This window comes from Sciurus vulgaris, assembly GCF_902686455.1.
Source record: "Sciurus vulgaris genome assembly, chromosome: 14".
Classification (NCBI taxonomy): Eukaryota; Metazoa; Chordata; class Mammalia; order Rodentia; family Sciuridae; genus Sciurus; species Sciurus vulgaris.
The window spans coordinates 17,224,889-17,251,055 of NC_136475.1; the positions used below are offsets into that span (position 1 = coordinate 17,224,889).

The 26,167-nt window shown below is 45.5% G+C and overlaps 3 protein-coding genes across 5 annotated transcripts in view; 2 read left to right on the top strand and 1 right to left on the bottom strand.

The window, feature by feature from the left end:
* Positions 1-255: 255 nt before the first annotated feature.
* LOC306643421 (uncharacterized protein) lies at positions 256-2,657 on the top strand (the record flags this gene model as incomplete). Its single annotated transcript, XM_079109533.1, has 3 exons — positions 256-492; positions 680-1,137; positions 1,982-2,657. The coding sequence occupies 3 exons, from the start codon at positions 256-258 to the stop codon at positions 2,109-2,111; spliced, it is 825 nt and encodes a 274-aa protein (XP_078965659.1). The 3' UTR covers positions 2,112-2,657.
* A 585-nt stretch (positions 2,658-3,242) lies between these two features.
* LOC306643813 (TBC1 domain family member 8-like) overlaps positions 3,243-26,167 on the bottom strand; it is an 87,890-nt gene continuing 64,965 nt past the window's right edge. Inside the window, exons 4-5 of one of the 3 annotated variants that reach the window (XM_079110108.1) lie at positions 4,580-5,978; positions 3,243-4,404 (exon numbers count right to left, since the gene is read on the bottom strand). In XM_079110108.1, coding sequence (XP_078966234.1) covers positions 5,746-5,978 — 233 coding nt within the window. In that variant the 3' untranslated portion in view covers positions 3,243-4,404; positions 4,580-5,745. Of the gene's footprint in view, positions 4,405-4,579; positions 5,979-13,961; positions 13,977-23,214; positions 24,306-26,167 lie in introns of those variants that run through there. The other 2 variants (XM_079110107.1, XM_079110106.1) reach the window with 2 other exon arrangements.
* Positions 9,489-26,167, top strand: part of LOC306643810 (uncharacterized protein) — a 54,406-nt gene continuing 37,727 nt past the window's right edge. Inside the window, exon 1 of the mRNA XM_079110099.1 lies at positions 9,489-9,700. The gene's annotated coding sequence lies outside the window, so the exon portion shown is untranslated. The remainder of the gene's footprint in view (positions 9,701-26,167) is intronic.

Consider the following 26,167-nt stretch of genomic DNA (forward strand, 5'->3'; position numbering starts at 1 on the left):
GCCCGCCAGGGCACAGCAGCAGCTCTGACCGCTCCAAGGCCAATCTCATGGTGTGCCTGGGGAGTGAGGGTCCTGGCTGTCCTGGCTGTCCTGCAGGTTCTCTAGGTGCTTAGTGCCAGCACCCTGGCAGTTGTCTGTTTTCTACCACATCCTTGTCAGTACAGGGCCACCGCTGGGCAGTGCTACCCAGAGAGACGTGCCTGCTTGAGGGAAGGTCCCACTTCCGACCTGAGGCTGGGGCTGAGCTGACCACATATGCCCAAGAAAGCCCTCCCAGCACCTGGCTGTGCCACAGGCCTTGGAGGCGTCCCCGCACAGCCGGCAGATTGGCAGGCGCCCTTCCAGGCACCTGTCGCGTGCAGCCATCTCACCACCCTGACTGACAGGCTGCTCCGATGGGAACCCGAGCGTCGGGGTGTCCACGCGGTCCCTTCGCCAATACGTGGTAGGCGGTTTGCGGCAAGCAGCCCCCGCGCCGCATTAGAAGGGAAAGTCAGGTCGGAGATAAGCTAAGGGAGTGTCTCAGCGCCGCACCAGGGACCAGTGGGACGGGTCCCCAAAGGCAGAGGCGGAAGGGACGCGCGGCGAAGCTGTCACCGCGAAGACCGTGGGGCGGGGCCCTCGGAGCGGGACGTCGACCGTTGGTCCCGTTAACGTCCCAGGCCAACGCGGACGGTAGCTGCGCCCAGGCGGTGGCTCTGCGGGCGACTCGCAGGTCCCGGCGGGCAGCGTGGAAGGTGAGCGGGTGGGAGCGGCCACGGACTCGGCGCCGAGACCCCCGCGCCAGGCCTGGGGACGGGGTGGGACCCGGGAGGGCGCTGCCGCCGCCTTCGCAGGCTCCCTCCCGGCTGCCTGTCCCTCGGGCCCGCCTGGTGGCCTCCGCACCGACGGCCGCCGGGTCCCGCGCTGCCCTCGTTCTCCCGAGGGCGGGTCCTCCGCGGGGACTCCGCTCACAGCCGGGTGTGGTCTCGGCTCCAGGGTCCTGTCCAGGGCGGCGTGGCCGCAGCAGCCTCGCCTAGGACCCGGACTCCAGGTGAAGAGGATGCCCGGGCAGCAGGCGCCCTGGGGAGTGGAGGGCGACGGAGGAGGAGCCTCCGCCAGGGCGAGGGAGGCCGCGTGGAGAGGAGCCGCCTCCAGGTACTTCGGAGTCCACTGACGGCCACCGGCAACCCGCCGCCTTGTTTCTCTCGCGTCTCTCTCTCTTTCTTCCTCAACTTCCCGCCTGGAAACCCCTGCTGCTTTCTTCCTGCTCCTGGCTGACAGCGCAGGAGGCCCTCCGGTGTCTCCAGCATTAAGTGAAGCAGCGCAACATAGGAAGGGTCTCCAGTGGAGCAGCGGCGAGAGCAGTGACTTAGGGAGGCAGCAAGGCGCTCGGTCCTGTGGGCTCCAGGTTCCACCCTGGGAGAGAGTTGGATCAGATGCTTTGGCCCCATGCGATGTGTGACATGGACTGATTCCCAGTGACGGGGCCTTGTCGCTAAAATGTACTGTTTGCATGCCACCTTTCAGGCTTGCCTGAGCACTCGGTTCCTTTATTAGACTTCAGGAAACCATGAGATAGTCCTGTTGCACTTTTTGTTTTACAGATGAGAAAACTGAGCCCACAGGGGTTAAGCAGTTCCAAAATGCGAAGCCTAAGTTTTTATTGAAAACCTAAATGTTTGCTGATGCATGGTGTGGTTGGAAATATGCTCACATTGCCATGTGAGCAGGGATGTGTATTCAGCTTGGATGAGAATGAATTTGACAGTTCAAGGGAATGTTAAGTAGCATTCATTCAAACTGCTCAATGTACAGCTAAAGAAATCGGAACCCGGGAAATGTCTGTGTGTAAAAAAGTCTGTGCCAGAGGTGGTTGCTTTTTGCCTAATGACTAAATTATTGAATTGAGGATGCATTTGCTACTTTTAAAATATGGAACAAAGTGTGGTGTTTAATCCACTTCAAGATTTATTCAGTAGAATGTTTTTATTTTTATCAGACATTGTTTCTTTTTTGTGGCATACTGGGAATGTGAGAACAACTTGGGGACATCTTTGAGCTGGAAACGTTGCCTAAGGAAGAGCTCCTCAAATTTGCCAAGAAGCCAGGATTCTACAGCAGACAGCTAAAGTGACATATTACAGGTATTGGATTCAAAATATTCGTCTTGGTTAGAAATGACAGGCTTTTAAATAGTACATTGTCCTGTTTTTGTTTTCCAATGACTCCAAACGCTTTTTTGCCATTGTTGTGGAATCTCACTACTTTCTGTTTTCCTCTGTTTTGTTGTGTGTGTGTGTGTGTGTGTTAAATTTTATATGTCAAAATACAGTGACTTTATGTTGATAAAATAAAGTCAGGGAGGAATTTTTTAAAAACTTTTTAGAGTTAAGCATTTTTTTTTACTTCATATGGATTGTAGATTCTTTTAAGTGTTTTTTTTTTTTTTTTTTTTTTTGAGGATTTATATTGATATGTTAGAGACACAAAGATGTAAGCCCAAAGACACAAGAGTTCTCAACATAATAGAAGATTACCATTCCTGGAAATCTGAAGTGTATATATTAGCCTGAGTTGGTTGGTTGCCTATTTGATTTCCTCTTCTTTTTATTTTTTTCCAAAAGGAAATAATATTCTAGTGTTCTTTATACGAATAAGTGGGTAAGCTCTTGACTATTTTTTGAATGACTTAAAAATGTTAACTGCCTAACCTATAAACCAAGAGTTTTTACCAGAAAAAAATTGGAAAGTGCTTGTAATTAAGAGTAATTTATTTGGAAAGAATAAATTACACATGTCCAGAGCTAGACTTGCATTGATGAAATATTTGGGTTAACACTTAGGATTATTGTGAGGTTCATTTTAGATTTCAGATTATAACAGGAAAAAGTATTTACAGCTGCAATAATGTGATGTCTGAGATTTGTTTCAAAATTATCAGGGTGTCGGGGCACATTGGTACAGGTCTGTACTCCCCACTGCTCTGAGGCCTGAGGAGGGAGGATCACTTGAGCCCATGAGTTTGAGTCCAGGATGAGCAACTGAATAAGACCTTGTCTCAAAGTTTAAAATAATAACAGTGATGATAAGGACATGTAAGAAAAGATGGGAAGGAGGAAGTAAGTACTATTTGAGGTGAAGCAAAATTGCCCATGTGACATTTGCTAAAGTAGGATGATGTGTACGTAGAGATTAATCGTATTCATTTCTTTGCTTTTTGAACACTGCATAATAAAATGGAAAAACATATTATTGTATGTGACAACTTAATATATCTCTGCTTCTTAAATATATTGTAGCTTCTAGGTTTTAGAGGGTCTTTTTTTTAGAATGTATCAGTTTAGTAATTATTTTCTTCATTTCTGAACTAGAATCTTTTTAATGATTTAGAATTGGAGAATGAAATTGAAAAACTCAGAACTTGTTCTTGAAGAAAATGGATATTAGTAAGGTAATGAAAGAGTCATGAATATTGCTTTAATTTTTATTTACATACAGGAAATGTAAATTGATAAGTAGAATTTCCCTGAGGGCTGTTCTGTTACCAGGACTGATTGGTTTTCTGTTTCTAGTCTACTACTTCCTCACTGCCCTTGATTGGTTAACAGGAAAAAAGAAAAAAAAAAAAAAAAAAAAAGTCTGATGACCTTTGTATCCCTTTCTATCTGAAATGAATATTCTGTGTTTTCTTCGTCCTATCTTCTCCCCAGTTGTGGTTGCTTCCTTATTCTCTGTCCCATTCTTCCCTTTCCCTCTCAGAAAACCTGGCCATGCGTGCTCAGAACATCCATGGTCTTAGATATATATAATCTGTCTGTAGATCTCCATCCCCAGATGTGACTACTCACCCAGGTATGATGATTCTATCTAGCTGCCTGGGTTTTTTTCCCCTAATAGATTTCACTTGTCGTCTTCCTCCTCTGAGTGGGTCCTCAGCACCACTGGTTTTTGTGCATTTTGACTTTACAGATGCTTGAGACTTTCCTATTTCCTTTATCCTCCACAGGTATCAGTCACAAGACCTGGGGTTGCATCAGTATGCCCCTCCAGTGCGTCCCCTCTCTCTCTGTTTGCATGGCTGTCTCCTGCCTCCTGAAGCCTTCTGTCCCCTTCTGTTTTCATGCACTCGTTTGGTCTGCTGCACCATTTTCTGGGACCTCTGCACTGCTTTCCTGCATCAGACCTCTGTTTGCTATGGTGTCTCATCTTTTGCTTTCTGGGTTGTCCATCTCATTTCGGTAGAACGCTTCCTTCTGTAGCTTCCTTCCAATGAGTGCTTGGGAGGTTAATTTTTGAGGTTTTTTTTTTTTTTTGTATTTTAAAATGCCTTTGTTTTATGATTTGAGTATGGCTCTAAGTTGATAGAGAAGTCTACAGTTTTCTCCATATACTTTGATTTTGTTTTGTTGAACAGTATAGTTTCTGTTGGAATAGTTTCACATATGGAGTTCAAAGGGAGGCAGTCCGAGAGCTGGTTCTGTCTCACGTAGTGTCATGAGGACACAGACTTCTCTCCATGTGCCTGCATCTATATCCTGTTAACCTGGGAAAACCAGGGGTTTTAGGTTTTAACATTTATAGTGTCTGTTCAAAAGACAAGGAAGAAACAGTTGACCCTAGAGGTCAAAGGAAACAGTCTACAGAAAATGGCACATAACTTTTGGGGATGCTATACAGAATTTGATTTTCATTTCCATTTTGTCTAAGAAATATCACTGACTTCTGATTTTTCCACCACTCTATTTTGGGATTTTTATATGTTTAATTTAAAAAAGCTCATTCTTGACATTCAAATATTCTTCTTTCATATATCTTTTTAAAAGATAGATCACATGCTATCTTTCCAATGTAATGAATTCTTGCTTTCTAAAAGTTGACTCTTACTTTTGCAGTCTCTGATTCCATCATATTGAAATATCAGTAATTGAATCAGCTGTGAATGCAAAAGAAAGGCTAGGATGTCAAAAATGATATGCATCTCCCTGTGTGGTCCCCACCCATTCCTATCCCAACCACTGGTTTCCCACACCCAAGGTAACCATCATCCTAAATCCATACTCATCATTTCTTTTCCTTGTGTAAAGTTTCATTGCATCCATTTATTATTGAAAACATTTTTCATCTTAGTTTTTAACTTCATGAATAGCAGATCATGTTGTTTCTGATGTATTAGGGCTTTTTTTCACTTAAGATTTCCCTGGGGCTGGGGATATAGCTCAGTTGGTAGAGTGCTTGCTTTGTATGTACAGGGCCCTGGGTTCAATTCCCGACACCACCAAATTAAAAAAAAAAAAAAGATTTTCCCAAAGCTCCTCTGTATCATTGCACTTCACCATGATGGCTATAGACTATTGGGTTGTATTTAACTGTTACACAGTTCATTTTTGGACTGCACTGTTTATTGGCATTGGTGTCATGCTAGAGTTCATACAATTAGAGTACTTGGCTATGAATTTAATATGTGTCTTTATGAATGTGCAAAGTATACTCACAAGAAAACAGGATGAAGTGCTGCATCAAAAGTTATGACAATTCAGCTTTAGGAGATATTGCCAAATGGTAAAATATTTGAAATCAGTTTCACCTCGACTGGGGAACCTGTGGATCATATCCACTCCAGCCATAGGTTTTCTCACTTCTCACTAGGTCTTAATTTTTGACAAACTTAATAAGTGTAAAAGGATATTGCCCAGGAGCGTTCTGCTCCTCTCAGCTGCATTTCGTCTTTGAAAGTCTCCAGGTCTTGAGGAACTTGTGCTGCTTTCATAGGAGCACAGATGGGATCTGGCTGCACATCACCTGTTTTCTTCCTTCCTTATTCACACAGTGCTCATGAGCTTTTAAACCTTCAACTTGTGCTTGAAAAGTCGTGTTTTGTCCTTTATGAATTGATGTTTGCACTCTGGAGTGTACAGGTTGCAGGTTGGTGGCTTCTGTCTGGGCACACTGGTGGTTGTCTGTGTGATGCTCCTCCACTAGCTTTTTTGTGTTAAGGTCTAAAAGGGGAAAGAAAAAGGGAGGTGAGTATTTTAGTGTGAGAAATGATGTCTGCAAACCTGAGCAGATAGGAAAGTGTTGAGAAATAAGAATTCAGACTCAGGGTACAGAATCGTAAAATGTATTGAATTTTTAACGGCAGCTTTAAACCACTGATCAGTCAAGAGGTAAAAGGGGGTAACATTTCTCACCTGTGGTAGTGTAAATTGGTTCAATCTACTTTGGATTTGTTCAGTTTCTGGTCCTGCGGAAGGTATATAGCACTGTGACCTGGGAATTTCTTTCTTAGGTTCATACCCAGGAAAACTGATGTTCCCAAGGAGACATGGTTGCAGTAATCACGGTGGTATTGATGGTAACAGCGAAGTCTTGGAAGCAGCCTAACCATCTAGCAATAGGGGAATGGACATCTAAGTAAATTATGATATGTGAGAAAACCAAGATAGAATTTGTTTTATTTTACTCATATCCTGAAGTTTTAAACTGCGGTGAAAGGAACTCAACCAGGGCTCTATGTTTGAACATGGATGGATATCACAGACATGGTGTCTAACAGAAAAAGAAAAATGTGGAAGGATATATACACATAGTATGATAATTTAAATCTGTAAGCTTGTGTATGACATGTATAAAAACTGCATGGGAATGAGAACCACAAACCTCAGGCAGGAGGGAAAGGTGTGCTGTCTGAGATGGTATCCCACTGGCTTCCCCTGTGTTTGTAATATCTTAAGTGGTCGGTACATAGGTATTGGGTTTTATATCTTCTGTTTTATGTATTATATGTAAAGTGTTCTGCCGACTAAGGAGCCCTCATATTTGGTATTGTGTCCTTGTGCATTTTTTCACTAATAGGAATAATCAAGATGTTTTCCCGTTTAAATGTAAACATGACCTGAACAACTTTATTGAATTGTCAATCGGCCATTGTTTAGAATTTCTTAAGCCCAAATTTCTAGGGACTTAATGCATGTGTCCAGAAATCTTTTGCTCTCCAGGTAGAGATGGTGAATGTGTGTTCTGGACATGTCTTATTCAAATGAGGATATTCTCAATCCAGAGAATTAGCATGTCTCTGCGGAAAGGAGCCAACATCCAGTCCATAACACTCCAGTGACAGAAAAGGCCTCTAGTCTATCGGATAGGTTTTTTCCTTTTCTTTTCTTTTCTTTTTTTTTTTCTTTTTTTTTTTTTTGACATCCTCTGCAAGTGGACTTTGCTTTAGCAGATCTTATCCAGATAGGTGACTCCAAGCGGTTGGGAAGACCTGGTGATTCAGAATGATTGCATCCTTTGTTTCCAGCAGGGGGACCCATAATCTAACAAAACTATGTCTGGGAAATCTTGGTACTTGTAACCCAGTCTATTGGATTTTTGTTTTCATTTTCTGTTCTCCACTGTGACCAAAACAGCCAATAAGAACAACTAAGAGGGGGTAAAGTTTATTGGGGTCACATGGTTTCAGAGGTCTCGGTCCCTAGGTGGCTGACTCAGTTTCTCTGGAGTAGGGCAGCTCTTCATGGAGGAAGAACCCAGCAGGAGAAAGCTGCTCAGCTCATGGGGGAGTCAGCAAGCAGACACAGGTGGGAAGGGGTCACGTGTTCAATACATCCTTCCAGGGCACACCCCCAGTGACCCAACTCCTCTGTGCTATCCCACCTGCCTGCTATTACCACCCTGTCATTCCAACCAGGATGAACTCTTTAGGTTCCTCCAGGAGAGTCCTCACAATCCAATCCCTTCACCTCTAACACTGTAACAGATGAACATCAGAAAAAAGTTTATCAAGCCACATACTCACATGGGACATAACACATCTGAGAATATGTATTGAACATACAAACTGACTAGCCTCTGGTCTTTTGCCTAACTCCCTTCTAGAGCAGTAAATACACAAGTCAAGATTTGTCGAAACCCTGAAACTTACAGGTCTCCTGGTCCTCTCTGCTTTACTCATCTGTAGTTACTCATATCCCTTCAGTACTTCCTCTCCCCGACCCAGCTGGTGTGTGTTCCTCTCATGCTCATGAGGCCTCTTCCCTGTGCCCACCCTGCTCTCGCTTCCCTCATCCCTTTTCCTGCAGGCCTGAGTCAGGACAGGCAGAACTAAGCAGATCACCAGGCTCGGCTTGGGAGGACACTTGTTTGAAATTCCTGGTCTGATAATTCCCTGTCATCTGAGTCTGCCTTCTGATGCATGCTCGGTCTCTACAAGGTGGGGTTTTTTTTTGCCTCATAATTTTTTTTATGAAATCTGAACAGGATGTGTCCATTAAAACAATTCAGGTGCATAGGCCTTGAGTAATGTGTTGGTAAGATGTCAGCGGAAGGGCATGTTCTATGGTCCTGGGATTATAACCTAGTGTTTTGGTGAGCATGTTCCTCTGGACTGTGATCCTCTTCAGTGAAATTCACTGTCTCCTCCACAGTTTACCCTTAGGGTTATACAGGGCAGTTAGAGGGATTAGGAGTTGAGAATTTCTTTTTCTCCACATGGAAGGTTAGAGGGAGCTGGAGTTTATAATTTCCTTCCCCTACATACCAGGATATAGCAGGCTAAAGTTGCAGTTTTTCTCTTCCCTATGTCAGTTAGGTCCTGAGAATGAGTTTTTATTTCTCTTACACAATATTTAAATTTCAATTAATATGACATGTACTTCTTTTTAAAATTGTGTTTCCATTGTTTGTTTACCAATAGCCAGGAGATAGATGGCCTCGTGATTTCATTCTTCCAATCCAAAATTAATGGGATACTGATTTGTGATTAGGGAGCACCTGCTACCTTGCTAACCAAGGGAATGGGACATTGAGGCCACTGTGCTAAAACAGGTGGCTTGAGGCCTCCGTTATCTTTTTCTGTTTCCCTGTTACATGCCAAACAGGTTGGTGCTATCATCTGAACAAGAAAGCCCATTCCTTAGGAAGTCTGAGGGTATAATTTTGACAAATAATAAAGGAGATTCCTTTAATACTTTAGTGCAATCCGTATTGCCTTTCCCAGGTTTATATTAGAACCTCCAGGTAACATACAACATATTATTCATGTTCATTTGCTTATCACTGGAATATAATTTTCACAAGGAAAGAATTTCATTTTGTTCACTGCTTCAAACTGTACCTTGAACATTGCCAAGTACACAACAACCCATTCATAAGTATTTTTGAATCAATGAATCTCTTTGATACATGGAGCCCTGTGTGAAGTGACTTCTTTCCTCCATCTGAGTAAAGTCTGCGAATTTTTGCCTTCTCAGCCAGAACTCTGGAAGCAAATTAAGATGAGTGGTTGGATTCAGACACCTAACTTCACTTTCCTGCAGTGGCTAATGAAACACCATCTTTCATTAATTAGTTGTTTCTTAAATCCTTTTCACTGAATAGTTCATCAAAGATATTATTTTTCTGATCCACAGAAAACTCCCCAAGTCCTCTGAAATAATGGGCACTTATTTTAAAATTATTTTGATCAAAAGTAAATATTAAAATATTTTCCCATGATAGAAGAAGAAAGTGGACCTTGATTTCAGTAGGACATGATGAATAGTTTGCCATGGATTCTGCTTCCTAACATCCAATGTGGTGTAATGGGTACATTAATCTAGAACATTGTCATCTAATTTCTTTCCAATAAGTTCTGCCAGATTTCTGCCAGATTCTGAATTTCATGCTCTGTACTCTATGATGAGAGTCAAGAGAAAAAGTGAAGATTTGATATAAATTGGTGAGTGTGGAAAGAATATTGAAATGGATTAATGACAATAACCAGTAATGTATCATGAGTTAGGAAAACAGAGCACTTATCTCACAAATGGTCAACTTTCCTGAAATGATTCATTTTGCTTTTGGTACTGGGGATTGATCCCAGGGGAGGTTTACCACTGAGCACATCTACAACCCTTTTTATTTTTTATTTTGAGACAGAATCACACTAGTTGCTTAGGGACTCATTATGTTGTTGAGGTTGGCCTTGAGCTTGTGAGTCATTTTTAACATGGCAATGGATACTATTTTGTTTTTATTGGGAATTATTAAGCATTTTTTATTCTTAGTATGTTGGGTCATTGAAATGTTCACCAGACAATGCCGTTCAGTGCCTGGTGAATGTTTCACTGTGGAATTGTGTCTAGTGCTCTGTCCAGAAGTCCTGCTCTGACCAGGGCATCTAGGTCAGCTGGACCTCTAAGGGGGACGATTCCTTAGACTACTCAAAGGAGGTTGTTTTGTGTTTCTGACTTTGATAGAAAAGTCCCCAGACCCTGGCAGTAGTCATCTCATGTTGTGGCAGGGGCTGGGGAGATTTTTATGTGTCTCATGAGGCACCCACTCTTGAGCTCATCTTGATCTGGTGTTAGGTGTGAGAAGGTCTGTTCCAGTGTAGCCACTGACTGCTTATCAGAGGCACACACAACCCTGTGATATGACACCCCTGTGGTTGTGGGAATCCCCTGAGGAAAGGGAAAGTAGAAGGGCTTAGCCTGCCCTTCTCTAGTGGGCTTCTGCTCTAAACCGTGAAAAGCAAATGTGCTTAATTTCACTGGGCTCACAGAATGAGGATCACAATGAGTACTGAGAACTGTGAGCCATATGTGAACTGTGTTCAAGAGACTTTCTAAAATGTGATCACAGAAATATTTTGAAAGGTTTTAGGAAGTCAGTGTTTAGATTGCCTGTTGTAATAAACTTTCTTCTTGGCATTTATAATACAGGGACTTGTGTGCATTCCTATACACATATCCTGTCTGACACTGCTCTGATGCACAAGGGTAGGTGGATGTTAATCGGAAATAGTTTTCTTATTCTAATAAGCAGAATTTCTTTGCTGACATGCTTGGTCTGTCACCTCTACTCCCAGAAGAAGAAACTGTTAGTACCATGGAAGTCACCATCAAAATTTTCCTTGATCTGGAATCTGAACTGTGATGTTTACTCAAATCCCCTGGGAATTTATAAAACTACAGATTCTGCCTTACCAGGGCTCAATGGGGGCCAAGTGCCCATGCAGCTATTTTGTGAAGCACCTGTTGAATATCAAGACTTTTCATGATAAATTCATTTACGGAGACTGTAATACTTCATAGATCTTTGTATTTGGTGAGTCATAAAAAGTATCTGAGTAGATTATCTTTTACAAAAATGTCCACAAAAATCTGAGTTAGTATGCATAACAGATCTTGGATGTTATATTTTGTTATTTACAAAATAATGAAACAATAACATGGGCTGAGCTAAAATATATCCTCAGGATCTTAGACATTCTGTAATAAATCTGTATCACTTAAAGATTTGGAATTGATAATCTTTGGGTAACAAAATGGAGGTAAAGGTATCAAAGCAAATGGTCATCAGTTTAAAATTGTATTTTCTGTGATTTGGGGTAAATAGTAATGTTGTGGTATGTATTAATTAGTTGACTCAATAGGTTGATAATTGTTTTTGGAACATTTAGGTGCCATCGAACTGAGGTTGTTGGCGCTGTGTCAGGTTTCTAAGGGAAACTAGGCCTGTTCCGTGATGTGGAGCCGTCACTGTCAGGATAGCCATCCTGTTACACCTGCAACCTGAGTGCAGTCTCGGACAGGAAATATGTCCGGTCCCTTTTCCTAAACTTCAGGCTACCTGTGCACATTTCAGAATGATTCCTAGCCATTTTCTCATCCTTTGGGCCATTCCCCTCACATGTTCTCTAAGACATTTTATATTGAGGCTTTAAGAATAAAAGAATGTTCTATAAAGGAAACCTTGTGATTTGTGTAGTATAATATTTAATAGGTTCATTCAGAAATCAGAAATCCAGTTAAAGTTATTTGCATCTGAGCCAAATGAAACATATTGTAGGCATCCTTCAGAAGACAAAAGTTTATCTCTTTATCTTCAGCCATAAAGAATAAAAATATTATGGCACTTGCAGATAAATGGGTGGAATTAGAGAATAACATGTGCTTTTTTGATTGATGAAATTCACATATCGGCAGCCCATTTTATCAGATGTGTATTTGGATGCCATTTCCAGTTACACACTTTTAACTTTATATATTTTTACATTAACACTGGATTTTTGTACTTTTTCTCAAAACAGAAGGTCTAGGCTCACAAGCCCACATACACTGGTTAGCTTGAATATGTTCTTTAGTTTGGCATATCCCTCAGTATTCCCTGTTGTCATCCATTTCATCAGCTTCCTTACTCCTGCTACCTCCCTGGCCTTCATAGTTTCCACCGACTGTGTATGAATTAGGGACCCTGCGGCTACAACATTGCATTCTCTGAATATCACAAGTCACTCTTTTCACTTAGCCATGCATGACATAGCTGGTAATATTTAGAAGCAAATGTTAGATTTTTAAAAACTCAAAGTGATCTTGTCCAAAAGAGCTTTGGGTAGGTATACAGCATACATCAATATTAAGTAAAGAACACAGTTTTTATAATGTCATCCATTGAAAAGATGACACATTTCTGACATACTTTTTATTTTTTGGGAGGCATTATTTATAGGAATTATAGCAGATATGTAGTAGTGAAATGAGAAGCTTTTCATCCATTTTATTCTTTTTCTCATTATTTTTATGAATAAGGATAAATACTTATTCCAGTGCAGATGTTTCCCACTTCTTTGAATGGATGCTGGGTGTCACCTGCTACTTGGATGTCTGCATATTGTACTTGGCACTAGTGATGAAGTTAACCTCTTGTTTTCTAGCAGCTGTGCTCAAGATCCTCTGTGTGCCACCTTCTGCAATACAAGCTGCTCTCTTCAAGTCCTTTATTGACTTCCTGGTTATGGAACATCATGGTCTTCTGCTGTTTGAGAATGGCAAAGTATTGTTCCTGAGTGTGGAAGATGGTTATGTGGAAGTTTCCAGTAAGGACAGATCATTGATAATGTAATCTGTGTGTCTCACCAATGAACTGATTTTCCCCTTTTGGTTTTAAGGAAGATGGTGGCTTCAAACACGTCTGTGCACATGGGAAACCAGGCACCTGCTTCACTTTGAAGAAGCAGTCATGATTCATTTGAAGAAGACATGAGAAGAAAGAACTGAACTTCTGGTATAATGCAGGTTCCTTGCATTGCAAATGGGTCCAAAGAGACAAAAGTTGCTTCATGAGATTTTATTACATTTTTCCTGAGAAGTTTCACACATGGGTGAGTCCTCGACATGTTTAGAAACCATTTAAGACACCTTTTTTCCTGAATTGAATCAGAGCCCACCAATACCTGCCTCTGCATTTCTGGCCTGCACACTGCCATCCCACACACAGACTCCCTCAGATGTGAGGGTGGACATGGTGCTATGCCTCCTTTCAGGTCAAGCCCTTAACACTGACCTCTCTCTTCTTTTTCTCATCTATCCTTCCTGACCATCCAGAAACTTCCATTCTAAAGGGCAGGAATAGTCTATGGCCTTTGATATGTGCTCGCTCCCTGCCCTGGGCTAAGCCCAGGAGACACCCTGCTGCCAGGCTTACTAGGACACTCTTGTACTTCTTTCTGCTCTGCTCCTCTGAGCTTGCATGAATCAAGCAGCTCTCTCCCACCTGCTTATTGTAGAGGGGCCTTGAGGATCTACGAGTAAAGACTCGGATGACACTCGACTTCTTGAACCATTTTTTGGCCATGAACCTGGGTCTTATTTTTGGAGAAGAGGTGCTGCTCAAGGCTGTGGTGACGCTGGATGTCATTGCAGAGGATTCCAAAGTTGATTCGAAGAACGTGGGACCTGGCAACATCAGCAAAGCCCAGAAACTGTAAGCCACCTCAGCCTATCCATTTGCTCTTTGGGGCTTCTAGAACATATATCCAGGAGCTGAGGCTTCTTGCTTCCTCGTGTGGGTGTGGAGTGGCACCAGGAGAAAAGAGTGTATAAGGAGGGTGTTTACCTTCCTTCCCTTTACCTTGTCTCACTTGCTGATGGGTCTTTTTCTCAGAATGAAGTCATAGTTGATGCGAGGATTCATGGAATAGAAGACATTTCCGTTGTCAGGGATCTTCAGCTCTGGAGAGAGAGGGGCAGAGGGGTGGTAGGTGACCCTCAAGGGGTACCCTACAGGACACCTGCAACACCTGAGAACCTCTGCCAGGTCAGGCCTGAGCCACATACCTGAAAGCCCTCTGATCCAGCTACAGTTCTACCAAAGATTTCCTCAGTGGTTTTTCTCTGAGGAAAGACTATGCACAGGAACTAAACCAAACTAACACCTTTCAGTGAAAAAGCACCTTGGACCCCAGAAAGTCTCAGTTCAGGTTGGACCTGCCCAAGAGACACTGTTAGAGTTTGCAGCAGGATTTGCCCCAACAGCTCATGTGCTGAAGCTCTTCTCCCCAGTGAAGCAGTGTTCACACATGGGTTTTCAGGGAAGCATTTGATGGTGAGTGCTTTGACCTTCTCAGTGCATTAATCCATTCATAGATGACTGCAGTCCTGGGAGGTGGCATAAATTGGAAGTATTTTGTGCATGGAGGAAGGATGACTTCAGCAGACATGTACTCTCAGGAACTCTTTTTTTCAGGTCAGCTCCACTTCCTCCTCATCATTATCCTTCATTCTGGTTATTTTATGTCTTCTTGTGCTTTTTGTATTCCTCCTCCTCCTCCTCCTCCTCCTTCCCCTTCCCCTCCCCCTCCTTCTCCTTTCTCTCTCTGTGACCTATTTGCCACGCTCTGAGTAGCTTTCCTCTCCCACACACTTCTGCCTATGTATGGCCTCAGTTAAGCACTCCAAAATGGAGTCAGTTCATAATGAATGTAAAGTGGTGAACCGAGGAGCAAAAGAAATGTTTCTTCATTTAAGTATTTTTCTTAGGTACTTGTCGCAGTCATGAAAGGATGCCTAACAGAGGCACCATACTTCTGCCCTTGGTGGAGACCACCTCCAGCTGGGCCACACTTTCTAAAATAGAGGCCACATCCCCACAGTTTCCCTAGTGCCCACAAGAGTTCCAAAGACTGGGAGAGGGCTGGCATCACTGCAATCCTCCTGCCATAATCCATATATGCCATAACACACAGAGGGTTCCATGTACCCAGCTAGTCCTTCCTTTGGATATCTATTACCCACAATCCTCCATGGCCCAGAGCCTGCTCTCAACCAATGCTGGCTTGGATGTGTCTACTTCTGATTCCACATACTTAGCCTGTTCTTTTTTTTTTTTTTTTTTTTGAGTACAGGGATTGAACCTAGAGGTCCTTAAAGACAGATCCATACTCCCAGCTCTTTTCATTTTAGACAGGGTCTCACTATTTTGCTGAGGCTGACTTGAAACTTGTGATCCTCCTGCCTCACTTTCCCAAGACTTGGGATTACAGGCAATGCCATGCCTGCATCTTAGCCAATCTTGGTCTCAGCCTTTCTGGTGTGTAAGACTGCCAACCTTACACTTGGCTTATGAAAATGTTAGTCTGACCATATGAGCCATAAGGATGGTGTGTTTCACTGTGCACAGACTGGGATCATGACTGCTTTGAGTGTCTGGCTCACAGGAAGGAAAACAACCATGGAATTATTTACATGTCAGCTTTGTGGCCTATGTGCTTAGGATGCCCTTAGCTGACACAGGAAGGGATAATAACCTGATGTTCTGATCTCATTTGGAGATGGGCACACAGGCACAAAGGACTGAGAATTTTCAAAAGACAACCCAAACAGGCTGTCTCCTGACCTGTATGTGTTATTGAGTCCTGTTCCCAGTTGATACTGTACTGACATTTCTCCCAATAGGCAGGGCTTCTCATGTCCTACACATGGTTTTTAATGTGTGCTGCTTCAGTCCACATCAGTGCCAATTCACTTGTAGCCCATTTTTTCCCATCTTAGTCTGAAATCATCCCTATCAGTGACCCACGGTGCATACTGCTGCTTGAAGGAGCCTTTCTTCTTTGCCCCTCATGGATGTTAGCTCTGAAATGGCTGATCAGCTGTAGGGGAGGACACATGTTAGGGAGGTCCAGCAGACCCTGGGGCACAGAGAATCTACGGATTTTAGGCACACATCAGTGCAGTTTCCTTGGTGCACAAAGCCCACCATACACTCTTTGGCTGTTTTTCTAGGCTAAGGCATTCTTCCGTTGGGCTGTGAGTTGTCCTGACTCTGCTCGTTGATCATTTCTCCCCACCATCTGATTATCCCACTTATTCTGATGTTTGGAGATGATTTGCAGGAGCTCAAATTCTTTCCTCCTTAAGTAGGTGTTGGTCCAAAACTCTGTGTACGATAGCAGGAGCGCTATCCTGGCAGGTCACCTGGATCAGGGTGGGAGACAGGTCATCAGGGTATGTGCCCTGGTGGGGCTACCCAGAGGACAGTGTTCAGGGACATTCAGGAGACACCTCAGCTATGAAGACAAGGGCACCATCTTGTTATCCTGCTACTTGAGTCTGGCCTCCATTAATTGTATGGGGTCCTCTGATGGGCTCACACAACAGGCTACCTGTACCTGCTCTTGTTCTGTGTGGAGCCACATGTCACTCAGAGTAGAAGGACCAAAAACCTGTGCACAGACACACTCTACTCCCACCAAGATCGGAGGACTGGGCCAGGGCGTGCTATATCCCAGCTTTGTTCTGGGATGAAGGGTGACTCTATGCATGGCACAGGCAGAAGCCCTAGAGGCTTTGGTCCTGAAGCCAGAGCACAAAACAAGCCCCTAAGCTAGCGGGAGGTGGGAGGGGTGATTGAACATGGCTCCTCTGCAGCTGGACACCTGGAACATTGGGGCATATACTTCACATCCATGTACATTCTCCAAAGAGATCCTCCAGCCCCTTCAAGGGCTATGTGGACTCTGACACTCCTGGCCTCCTGCATGGCTCCTAGATGTGTGCAGACCCAAAACACCAGACCTGATCATGCCAAGGAGGCCCTCAGCCCCTCCCCACCAGCAGCACACCCCTCCCACACCCAGGAGAAATCACCGCCACCTCCTGTTCTCCAACCACCAAGGGTCTGTCTCAGAAATACCAAGGTCCACACTGTGAAGCCTCCACCCTAGACACCTGCCTGGCCTCCTCTGCCCACAGCTCTTGGTCTTGCACTGAGGCTGCAAAGCCCACAGCCTGCAGACCCACTTACACCTGCAGCTGGGCGTGCTGGCGCTCTCCCTCCCTCAGGTCAAGGCCTCGACACTGACTTCTCTCTTCTTTATTCCTATCATTCCCGAGCATTCAGATGCTCCTGTTCAAGAGGACAGGGCTGGTCCGTGGTGTTTGCTGTGTTTTCTGCCTTTTCCAGTGTGGGCACGCGGGAGACACCCCTGCTGTCGGCCTCACAGGGTGCTCTTGTACTCCGTCATGCTCTGTCATGCTCCGCCATGCTCTGCTTCTCTAGCTGAATATGTGGCAGTGGAACTAGACTCACCGTTACTTCTAATGACCATGGGAAGGGCCCTGGACCATACTGAAGAGGTGCTTCTCAAAGATGCAGTAATGCTGGACATCATTGCTGAGGACTCTGAATTCGACTCCAAGGACAGTGGGGATGGCAACACCTCACAGAGTCTCAGAAATCGTGGGGCACTTCAGGTTCACGGTGCTCTTTTGCGGGTTCTGGAAATTATACCCGTGCACTGAGCCCTCTAGGCTCCTTGGGTTAGCCAAAGATTGAGGATGTAGTCAGAGACACATTGTCCCCAGTATGAGTAGGAACCCTGGACTTTGCACAGGATCTGCCCCTAAGCTTCTTTATCCCCCAAAATGCTGCTTGTACTTCTGGTTACCTTGCCTCCCTCTGCCTGTTTCTTCTTCTGAAAGGTATATACAAAGGCCACCTACCCTACTAACATTGAAAGGACTGTCAGCTTACTGCCCTTGGTGCTGTCCTGACTCATCCCTCTGCCCTGCTCAGAGTTCATGGACATTTCCTTTGGGACCTTATCACCTCCCAGAGTCAGCACCCCTGGCTGCAATGGTGAACTGGGGTTGGGACAGGAACATGGGCAGTGAGCAGGGAATAGCAGGCCTAGGCACAGAGACCAGAAGGAAGTTCAACCCACCCTGCCCAGCCATGCCCAGACATACCTCATCCATCAGCACGAAGCTCTCTGCCCTCAGGTCTGGAGGGAATGTTAACACATGAGGCTTTTTCTCCCTCAGCCCTTTCTCTGGCCACAGGATAAGGCCAGCAAGACTACTAATAGAACTGGCACTGGGGTGGATTCCAGCTCTAGAGTTGGGGACAGGACTGGATTCAGAAGTGGAACAAGAGCTGCAGCTACTTGGGACTCCAGAGCTGGCACTAAATCTAACGCTGGAACTGCCTCTTGCTTCCAAAGAGATGCTGGAGCTGACTCAAGCTCTGGATCTGATGCTGGTGCTGCCACTTGACTGGGCTCCACGGAAGCTCCTGGAGAAGGCTCTACTCTGCAGTCGATCTTAGAGCTCACATTGGACTGAGGCTGCAGCTAGAGGAGAAAATGACTGCCTTTCCCTGAGCTTCGCAACAACAGATAATACCTCTCTCCGCCAGGAAGACCACATCCTCAGAGCCCACACAGGACCTCTTCCCAGACGGGGGCCATTGCCTGAGTGGCCAAAGGCTTGTAATTGTTCCCAGTCCAACAGCAGACTTGCAGGCTCCACCTAGTGGGGCTAAAATGTGACCTTTCTTCATTTACCCTTATGTACCCACCCAGGCCTCCTCGCCCTCAGGCTGTCTCGATGTGCTTCATGTCCTCAAGCTGGGCCAGCAGGTAGTGGGCACAGTGCTCCAGGTTCAAGCGATCCATGTTGAGCTGCATGAAAGGCAGCAGCAGCTGGAGGCACAGAAGGCCTGGAGGCTGACGGAAATCCTGTCTATCCCAGTACCCAGGATGAACCGCACGGCACTGTGAACAGGCAGGTGTGCAGTCAGCAGAAGCCTGGCCTCTCCTTCCTCCAGCCTTCCATAGCACCCCTATGGGCCTTGGCTCCTGTGACTCCCTGTCTCTCCCACAGGTCAGCTCACCCCAGCCAGAACCCACTGGCTGTACAGGCTGTGATAGGACAGGTCTCTATGCAAAGAACCTCCATCAAAACAAGCTCCAGATCCATGGTGTGACCCGCTCTCCCCTCCTCTGGGGAGGCCTGACACTTTTCTTTCTGTTTTCTACATGCTTTCCAAACTGGAATGCAACCTCCAGGAGGGTCTATTGTCCTGTTCATTATTATCGGGGCTCCAGATGCACCTCATACCCAGGCTTGTGCTGCCACACTACCTCGTTCTCTGTGAGCCTGTGTGCATCTTGCTCCCCACAGACACTATTCTTCTGAAGGGCACAGCTTGCCCCCTGTACTGGCTGAGTGCCCCTGAAGAGCAACTAGCTCTTGTTCAAAAAAGTGAGGCCCAGGGTGCCACTGCTGTCCAAATCTCTGTGGTTCTATGGGAGGACAGGGTAGCGCCGTCAGAATGGGTGGGCTGCTGTGGGATCGACTGTCACAGGAGCTGACTCTGAGGCCAGAGTCTCCTGTTAGTTCACCAGATTGCCAAGACTCTACCTACAGCTGTCTACCTTCTCCTCCTACAGTTGAAGCTCCAGACCTTAGACTGCAAGCAGGACTCAGGATTGTGGGAACCAGTGTTTTCTCGGCCTTCCCAAGCCACAAGACCTTGTATATCCCCACACTGGAGACAAGAGCCCTCCAGGTCCACTCCACTTTTAGTTGACCAAGTTGTCCACTATCTTCACTGGAGTCGGGCAAGACACAGCCATGTCTCCTGGAGGCCAGGCTGATGTCACATGTAGAATATGTACTTTTGACATCTGAGGTTTCTGGCTGACTCTGATAAAATGGTACAAGACAGCACAGATTTCCCCGTGTTTTTCACTGAATCATGCAACGTGCCCGGAAAAATGTCTTCACACAGTAGGTGCTTCCTGTATGTTCATCAAAGAATGAGCCAACCAGCTGCCTCCAAATATCTCACTGAGCATGGGAGCTGCCAGCCCTCCTGGCCCCTGTCTGCCTATGACTAGGATGGGAATTTCTCTATGGAATCTGGAACATCCTTTATGAATGCAGAATTGCTTTGCCCAAACTTGAGTTAAATGAGGCCCCTGAAGAGAGCTGCTTCATGCAGGATGGGAATGTGACACTAGATAAACCCAGAGCCCTCACTGAGTCCACCTGAAAATGAGCTGGAAACACTATCAAGGGTGAGGCCCAGTGTGAGTAGGCTGCTCACACACTTCTGTGGCCCAGCTGGAGACAGCGTGGTTTAGTCTGACAAGGTGTCCACTCCCTGATGCAAGGCTGTGCAGATACTTCAGGACTCATCCCATGGTCCTGGCTACACCCTACAAGGGTGGTCCTTTAAACACCCCAGTTTTCACACAGCAAATTGGGACTTAGAGAGGAATAGGCCATTTTCAAGTTCCAACAAGGAGGTGGCTTTATCTTTGGGTTAGGAGGTTGGGAGCTCACTTTGGGAACAGTACCTACTGAGTAGTGATGAACCTTGAGTAGTTACACACAAAGGTGGTGCCCAAGTTTGGACTCCTGCATACAAGGCAGGTGTGACCTGCTTCATGAGCTCTTCCTGCCTGTTTGACTTAATGTTCTCTACTCTTCAGATCCCATCCATGTTCTGAGTGGATGCATTTTCACCCTGGGGTAGGACCAAGAATGGTGGGTTCTAAGATGGAAATGGTAGCAAACAGAAAAGTGACTCCAATAAAGTGAAGTAAAACCATTATGGAACATTTGTCCTCAGTACACACACACACACACACACACACACACACACACACACGGGGAGTGGGAGGGGAGGAGGAGAGTCCTGGGCCATTCGTGAGTGATCAGACATGAAGGCCTGCCTCAGCTAACCTGTCCTTCGGTGTGCTCAGTGTTACTCTTGAACTTCTCTGGGAAAATTGCCAGAGGCTCTGGCATGTGGGCAAAGGCCCAGCCACACTTGGGCAACAGGGCACCCCTGAGATTCCTGGAGACCTGAGCCTCAGCAAGCTGTGGAACAACAGAACATCCCTCTCTCTCCAGCATCCCCAAGCAAGTGAGCTGCTGTGCACAGGAGTGCTAAATGATGGGAGGACCCATGGCATGGGACCCTTTGGACATACCATGACCGTGAGCTCCTTTCTCTGGCTTCACTTGCTCCACTGAGCATGGACAACACTGCAACCCCTGGGGGCTAGCATCAGCACTGTGCCCTAGGGAGGCAACCCCAAATCAAAACCTTTACCTTCGTGTGGGTGTTGGCAAGGCACACCACAATGAGGTCTCAGGGTCCCAGGCACAAGGCAGTAATACCTCTAAACTCCAGGGAAAATGAAGGGATATCAGAGTCTCCCTTGTTTCTTCTTTCCCTCTGCCTGACCTAGAGTGTCGTCCTCACCTCAGCCAGGGCTATGACCCTAACCCCATACCCAAACAGGGATCGTTGGATTCCAAAAAGTACAGTCCTTCCCTGGACCCAGGAGGAGTGGCCCAGTGTAACATCACCCTCTGCAAACCCAGGTCTATATTACCCCAAGCCCCAGGTTGCTTTGAGAGAACCCAGGAAGGGAAGAGTATTTTCCAAGGATCATGGCAGGCAAGTGATTCATGGATGGTGAACTGTGGCTACCAGAAGCTACTGGGAGCATATATGACCTTTGAGTCCCTGGCTCATGCACATTGATTTTTTTTCACTTATTTTTTAAAGGAATTGATGCTTTCATATGGTATCCCCACACTAAGCGGAGGTCTCATACTTCTTCCATGGGAGCAAATGGGCAATGGATCTCATATGTCCGTTCAAGAACATGTCAGGAGCATCTCCAGTCCATCCTGACCCTGGGAACCTTGGGGACATAAAAACAACAATGTAGCATTTCTCCACTTCACATGCAATGATCCCAGGTGAGAACCCCACATTCCACTCTGGACTCTGCTCCTGTCATGTGCCCTGAAGAGTCCTAATCTGCCGCAGTTTCTTAATTGTCCTAGTATGGTTAGTACATGGAACCCAGCGGGCTTGTGCCCACCCCATGTTTCTATGGTCAACCATTGAGATCTAAAGAAAAAGTGGTGACTCTGTGGAATATGTCTGGGAACGCCTGGATGATGAAAAATCCCACCCTCCAGGTTTTCCTCTTCAAGGTAATGTGTGGAGAGGGAGCCAGAAAGGTTCTGTCAGGTAGAGAGAGAGTGAGAACTGCCTGAGCCTCAACAAAGTGCCCAGGTCTCGGTGCAGAGTTTGTTTTATGTGGAATTGCTAGGGTCCCTGAAGAAAACCTGTTTCCCTCTAGGGAAAGAGACAGTGGAATCCCTCAGTGTGTCAGGCTGCCGTGCTTCTCAGATCCCTGGGAGATCCCAGGTATGTGGAGGTGGGGAGTCCACACACCATCTCAGGCTGCACCTGAGCACCTCTACCTAGATTTGAGCATGTGCATATGCACATGCATATACACATGTCCCCTTCAACAGGTGGGCTTAAAGACACTGAGGTTCAGACTGCTGTGAACTAGCCCTGACCTCTGGACTCTCTAGTCCCTGTTCTTTGAGAGGCAACAATTCTGGGCCCACACATCCCAGGAGAATCCAGGTAGTGTTCCTACCTCTAGCCTTCATGACCCACAAGACAATGCACGGATGGACAAAATCATAGTCCTCCGCACCACGGAGATGGCCCCAGTGCACTGCTCAGGACACATTCTCCAAGCATCTACGGAACCCAGCATGCTCAGGGTATTGGTGTGCATTGCCTACAGAGACCTAGAGGAGCAGGGAACACTCAGACTGAGATCTAAGACCCTAGATCCTGTGATTCGAGCTGCCTACTGACATAGACAAACAGCTCACTGCACAGTCACCCCTGCCTGTCACTGAGACCCTGCAGAGTTGGAGCGGATGTAGTATCCCCAGGAGTGGGGGTGAACTGCATCCAATTACAATGATGGTTTCCACAAAAAAGACAAATTTTAGAATTTCACTTATCTCATGTTCCCAGTAATCAGGTTCATAAAAACAAAATAGGATATTCTTTCCTTTGGCCTGAGAAGGGGACTAGAATTCAGTATTGATAGTAAGAGCCCATGTGAGTTCTGGAGTTGGATGGTGGTGATGGGTGTGAAGCAACATGAATGCACTTAAAAATGGCTAAAAATAGGGGCTGGGGCTGGGGCTGGGGCTCAGGGGTAGAGCGCTTGCCTAGCATGTGTGAGGCACTGGGTTCAATTCTCAGCACCACATATTAATAAAAATCAGTACAATAAAGGTCTATCAGCATCTAAAATTTTTTTTTAAATGGCTAAAATTACAAAATGGATGTTTTGTATATTTTACCACAATTACAAAATTAGGGAAATTGTTAGTTTACTCTCCTGGGTTTGTTTGTGTGGTGATGGCAGAATACAAGAGACTAATTTATAGAAGAGATTTTATTGCCCAAAGTTCTGGAGGCTGGAAATCCAGTATCAGGTGCCATGTTCTGAGGATCCTTTTGCTGTGCCTTCCTGTTGTGGGAGGTAAACAGGGAGGGACAAGGGCTACTTTGAGCAGTCTCTTGTGTGAGGACCTTATTGACATTCTCAAGGAGGGAGTATCCATGGCTTAATCACCTCTTAACGCCCCCACCTGTTAACACATTGCATTCAAGAGACACACTGAAAGTGTAGAACTTACCACTAAGTAGAGTCCAAACACAATGACATCCCTTGGTCCTCAGAACACTCAAAGTTCCTGCAGTGACTCAGAATTTCTTCAAATTTCATCATAAGTCATGATTTTGGATAAGACAATGGTAAGCTTAAGAAATGAGGTGAGGCTCCCTTCTCTACTCTTGGTTGTGGTGTTGAATGTGGTCTCATAAGCTATTACTGAAATTCTGAACCGTCTCCAACTGCCCACCTACCACATTTCCATGAGGCTGAGGCACAGTAGAGTCCTGAAGATTCTGAAGCCCAGAAATTACAGTCAGCCCTGGAAATCCATTGGGGATTTGTTCTAAGACCATGGAGAACACCACGGTCCTCACATGCTCAAGTCCCTAATAGAAAATGGTAAAGTATTTGCATGTTATGTATGCATATCTATTTCCTATATAGTTTAAATCATCTTTAGATGACTTCTGACACCTAATAAACCTGTGTTATACTATATGATCTAGGAAACAATGACAAGAAAAGTGTCTGTCCATAGAGACACAGTTTCTTTCATAATATTTTTGCTCTGCAGTTGGTTGGGTGCGTGGATGGATAAGGACAGGTTCAGGAGCACACTTCGTGGTTTTCATGTGGGGGAGGAAAAACTGTGGGCAAGGTGAGGGTTTATAGGAGCTGCTGTCCTTCAAGGCAAGATCTGGACACAGCTGGCCTTTGGGCCAGTAGTGTTGGAGAGGATCCAAGGACTTGGTTACTGTGGAAAGAATCCAAAATAATGACTTCCTTCAAAAGAAACACTGGGCTTTCAGAAGGGGAGGCGGGAGTCTGTAAAATGCTACAAGCCATTTTACAGAGGTCAGAGGATAAGATCAAATTCAAAACCCTGCAGGGGACCATGGTGGCCTCTGTGAGTATTGGTGAGTTCAGAGAGTGTATGAATCCAGCGCTAACTAGGTCCTCTCAGCTATAAGAGGGGACCATGTCATGACAGGACAAACAGTGCCCAGAAGCTTCAGCGGGGAGTTTTGAAGGAAGGTAAGTGAATTGGGTAGGATATTGTCCCCTGAAATGTCTTGTTCACACAAAACTGGGTGTGACCTTGTATGGAAAGAGAGCCTTTGCCCAAGTGATCGAGCTAAGAAGAGGTCTCATGAAGGAAGAGAGCATAAACTGGCTTCAAATCCAATGGCTGGTGCCCTTGAGAGAAGAGGGGAATTTGGAAACAGAGACCCAGGGAGACTCAGGTAAACAGGCTGTGTGAGCTTTGAGACTGAGACTGGAAATCCGCCCCCCCGCCGAAAAACAAAACAAAACAAAACAAAAAAAAAAAAAAAACAGAGTGTGGGCAGCAGCAGGAGAGTGGACAGGAGATGGGAGAGTTGGGGAGGACACCCCCATGGAACCCTGTGAGGGTATATGGCACTGGGAGAGCCCACACCTATTGCGTTGAGGCTCTGGAACTGGAGGGAAGGCCTTTCTTCTGCTGTAAGCCATCTGTTTTGCAGGGTTTGGTTGGAGCAGCCTAGGACCTGCCTGCAGGTATGAGCATGTTGGCCACGCAGGTCAGATCTGGGCCACAGACACACTCTGATGACCACATAGTCACAAGGGATGACCGCAGCCAGTTTAGTCCAGGTGGGGGAAGAGCTAGGAACTCACGGTAGGGATTTTTCACTGTGGGGGCTGCTACCTGTGTTACTGGGAGCAATTCTGACCCCTGTTCCTAATCTAGTGCCTAGGGAGGCCACACAGCAGGGTAGAGGGATATAGAGCACGGATCTTCCCCACTCAGTGTGCAGGTGTCCAGCACTACCTGCCATGCCACGTCCTGCCAAGTGGGACCCTATGTGACCTCGTTCCTCATCCTCCTCTTCCTCCCCACTCTAGCAAGGTCCAGTCATGGAAATGGCAACATCCCTGGGTACAGCTAGTCCTTAAAGAGAAGGGAATCCTGTGGCACCCAGGACAGTGTGGTCCCACCCATCCTGGTGAAATGTGCCATGTGGAGGCTGAAATTGGAGGTCCTTCAGGCTGAATGGCAGGTGTGGCTCTTTCCCCCTTCATCATTTATGTGGGAAAAAAAATTAGTTTCTAATAAGATTTTTTGAAATTCTAATCCCTGCCAAATTAAACCTTTTCCCCAACATAGGGAAGTTTACTAACATGTTTCACTTTGTGTTATAGAAATTTTTTTGAAATAATTTGTAAAAAATGAAATACCATATCTTGGATTTTTGCCCTCATTTCCTGCTGGGTACCACTTGGCTATAGGACAATAGAGATAAGGTACAGACTAAGGGAAATGTTTGACATGACGGCAAGCTCCCACTCAAGCTCAGCATTCAGTGCCGGAGAGGGTAAGGCCAGTTCATTTGGTATGTGGTAAAACTGTTTACCGCAGAATTCTCTGACCTATCAGTGACTGAACCATAGGAACTGGCTAGAAAAGCATTCAGAACCTGAATATATTCTTCACTTCAGAATATTTGAATACAATTGATATCCATTACTTATTTCCTTGCTCTCTAGCAAACTGCTCTTCAATGAATGCAAAGAAACAACTCATATATACATACAGAAGGGGATTTAAATTACAGATGCTTAGTGTTATTGGGT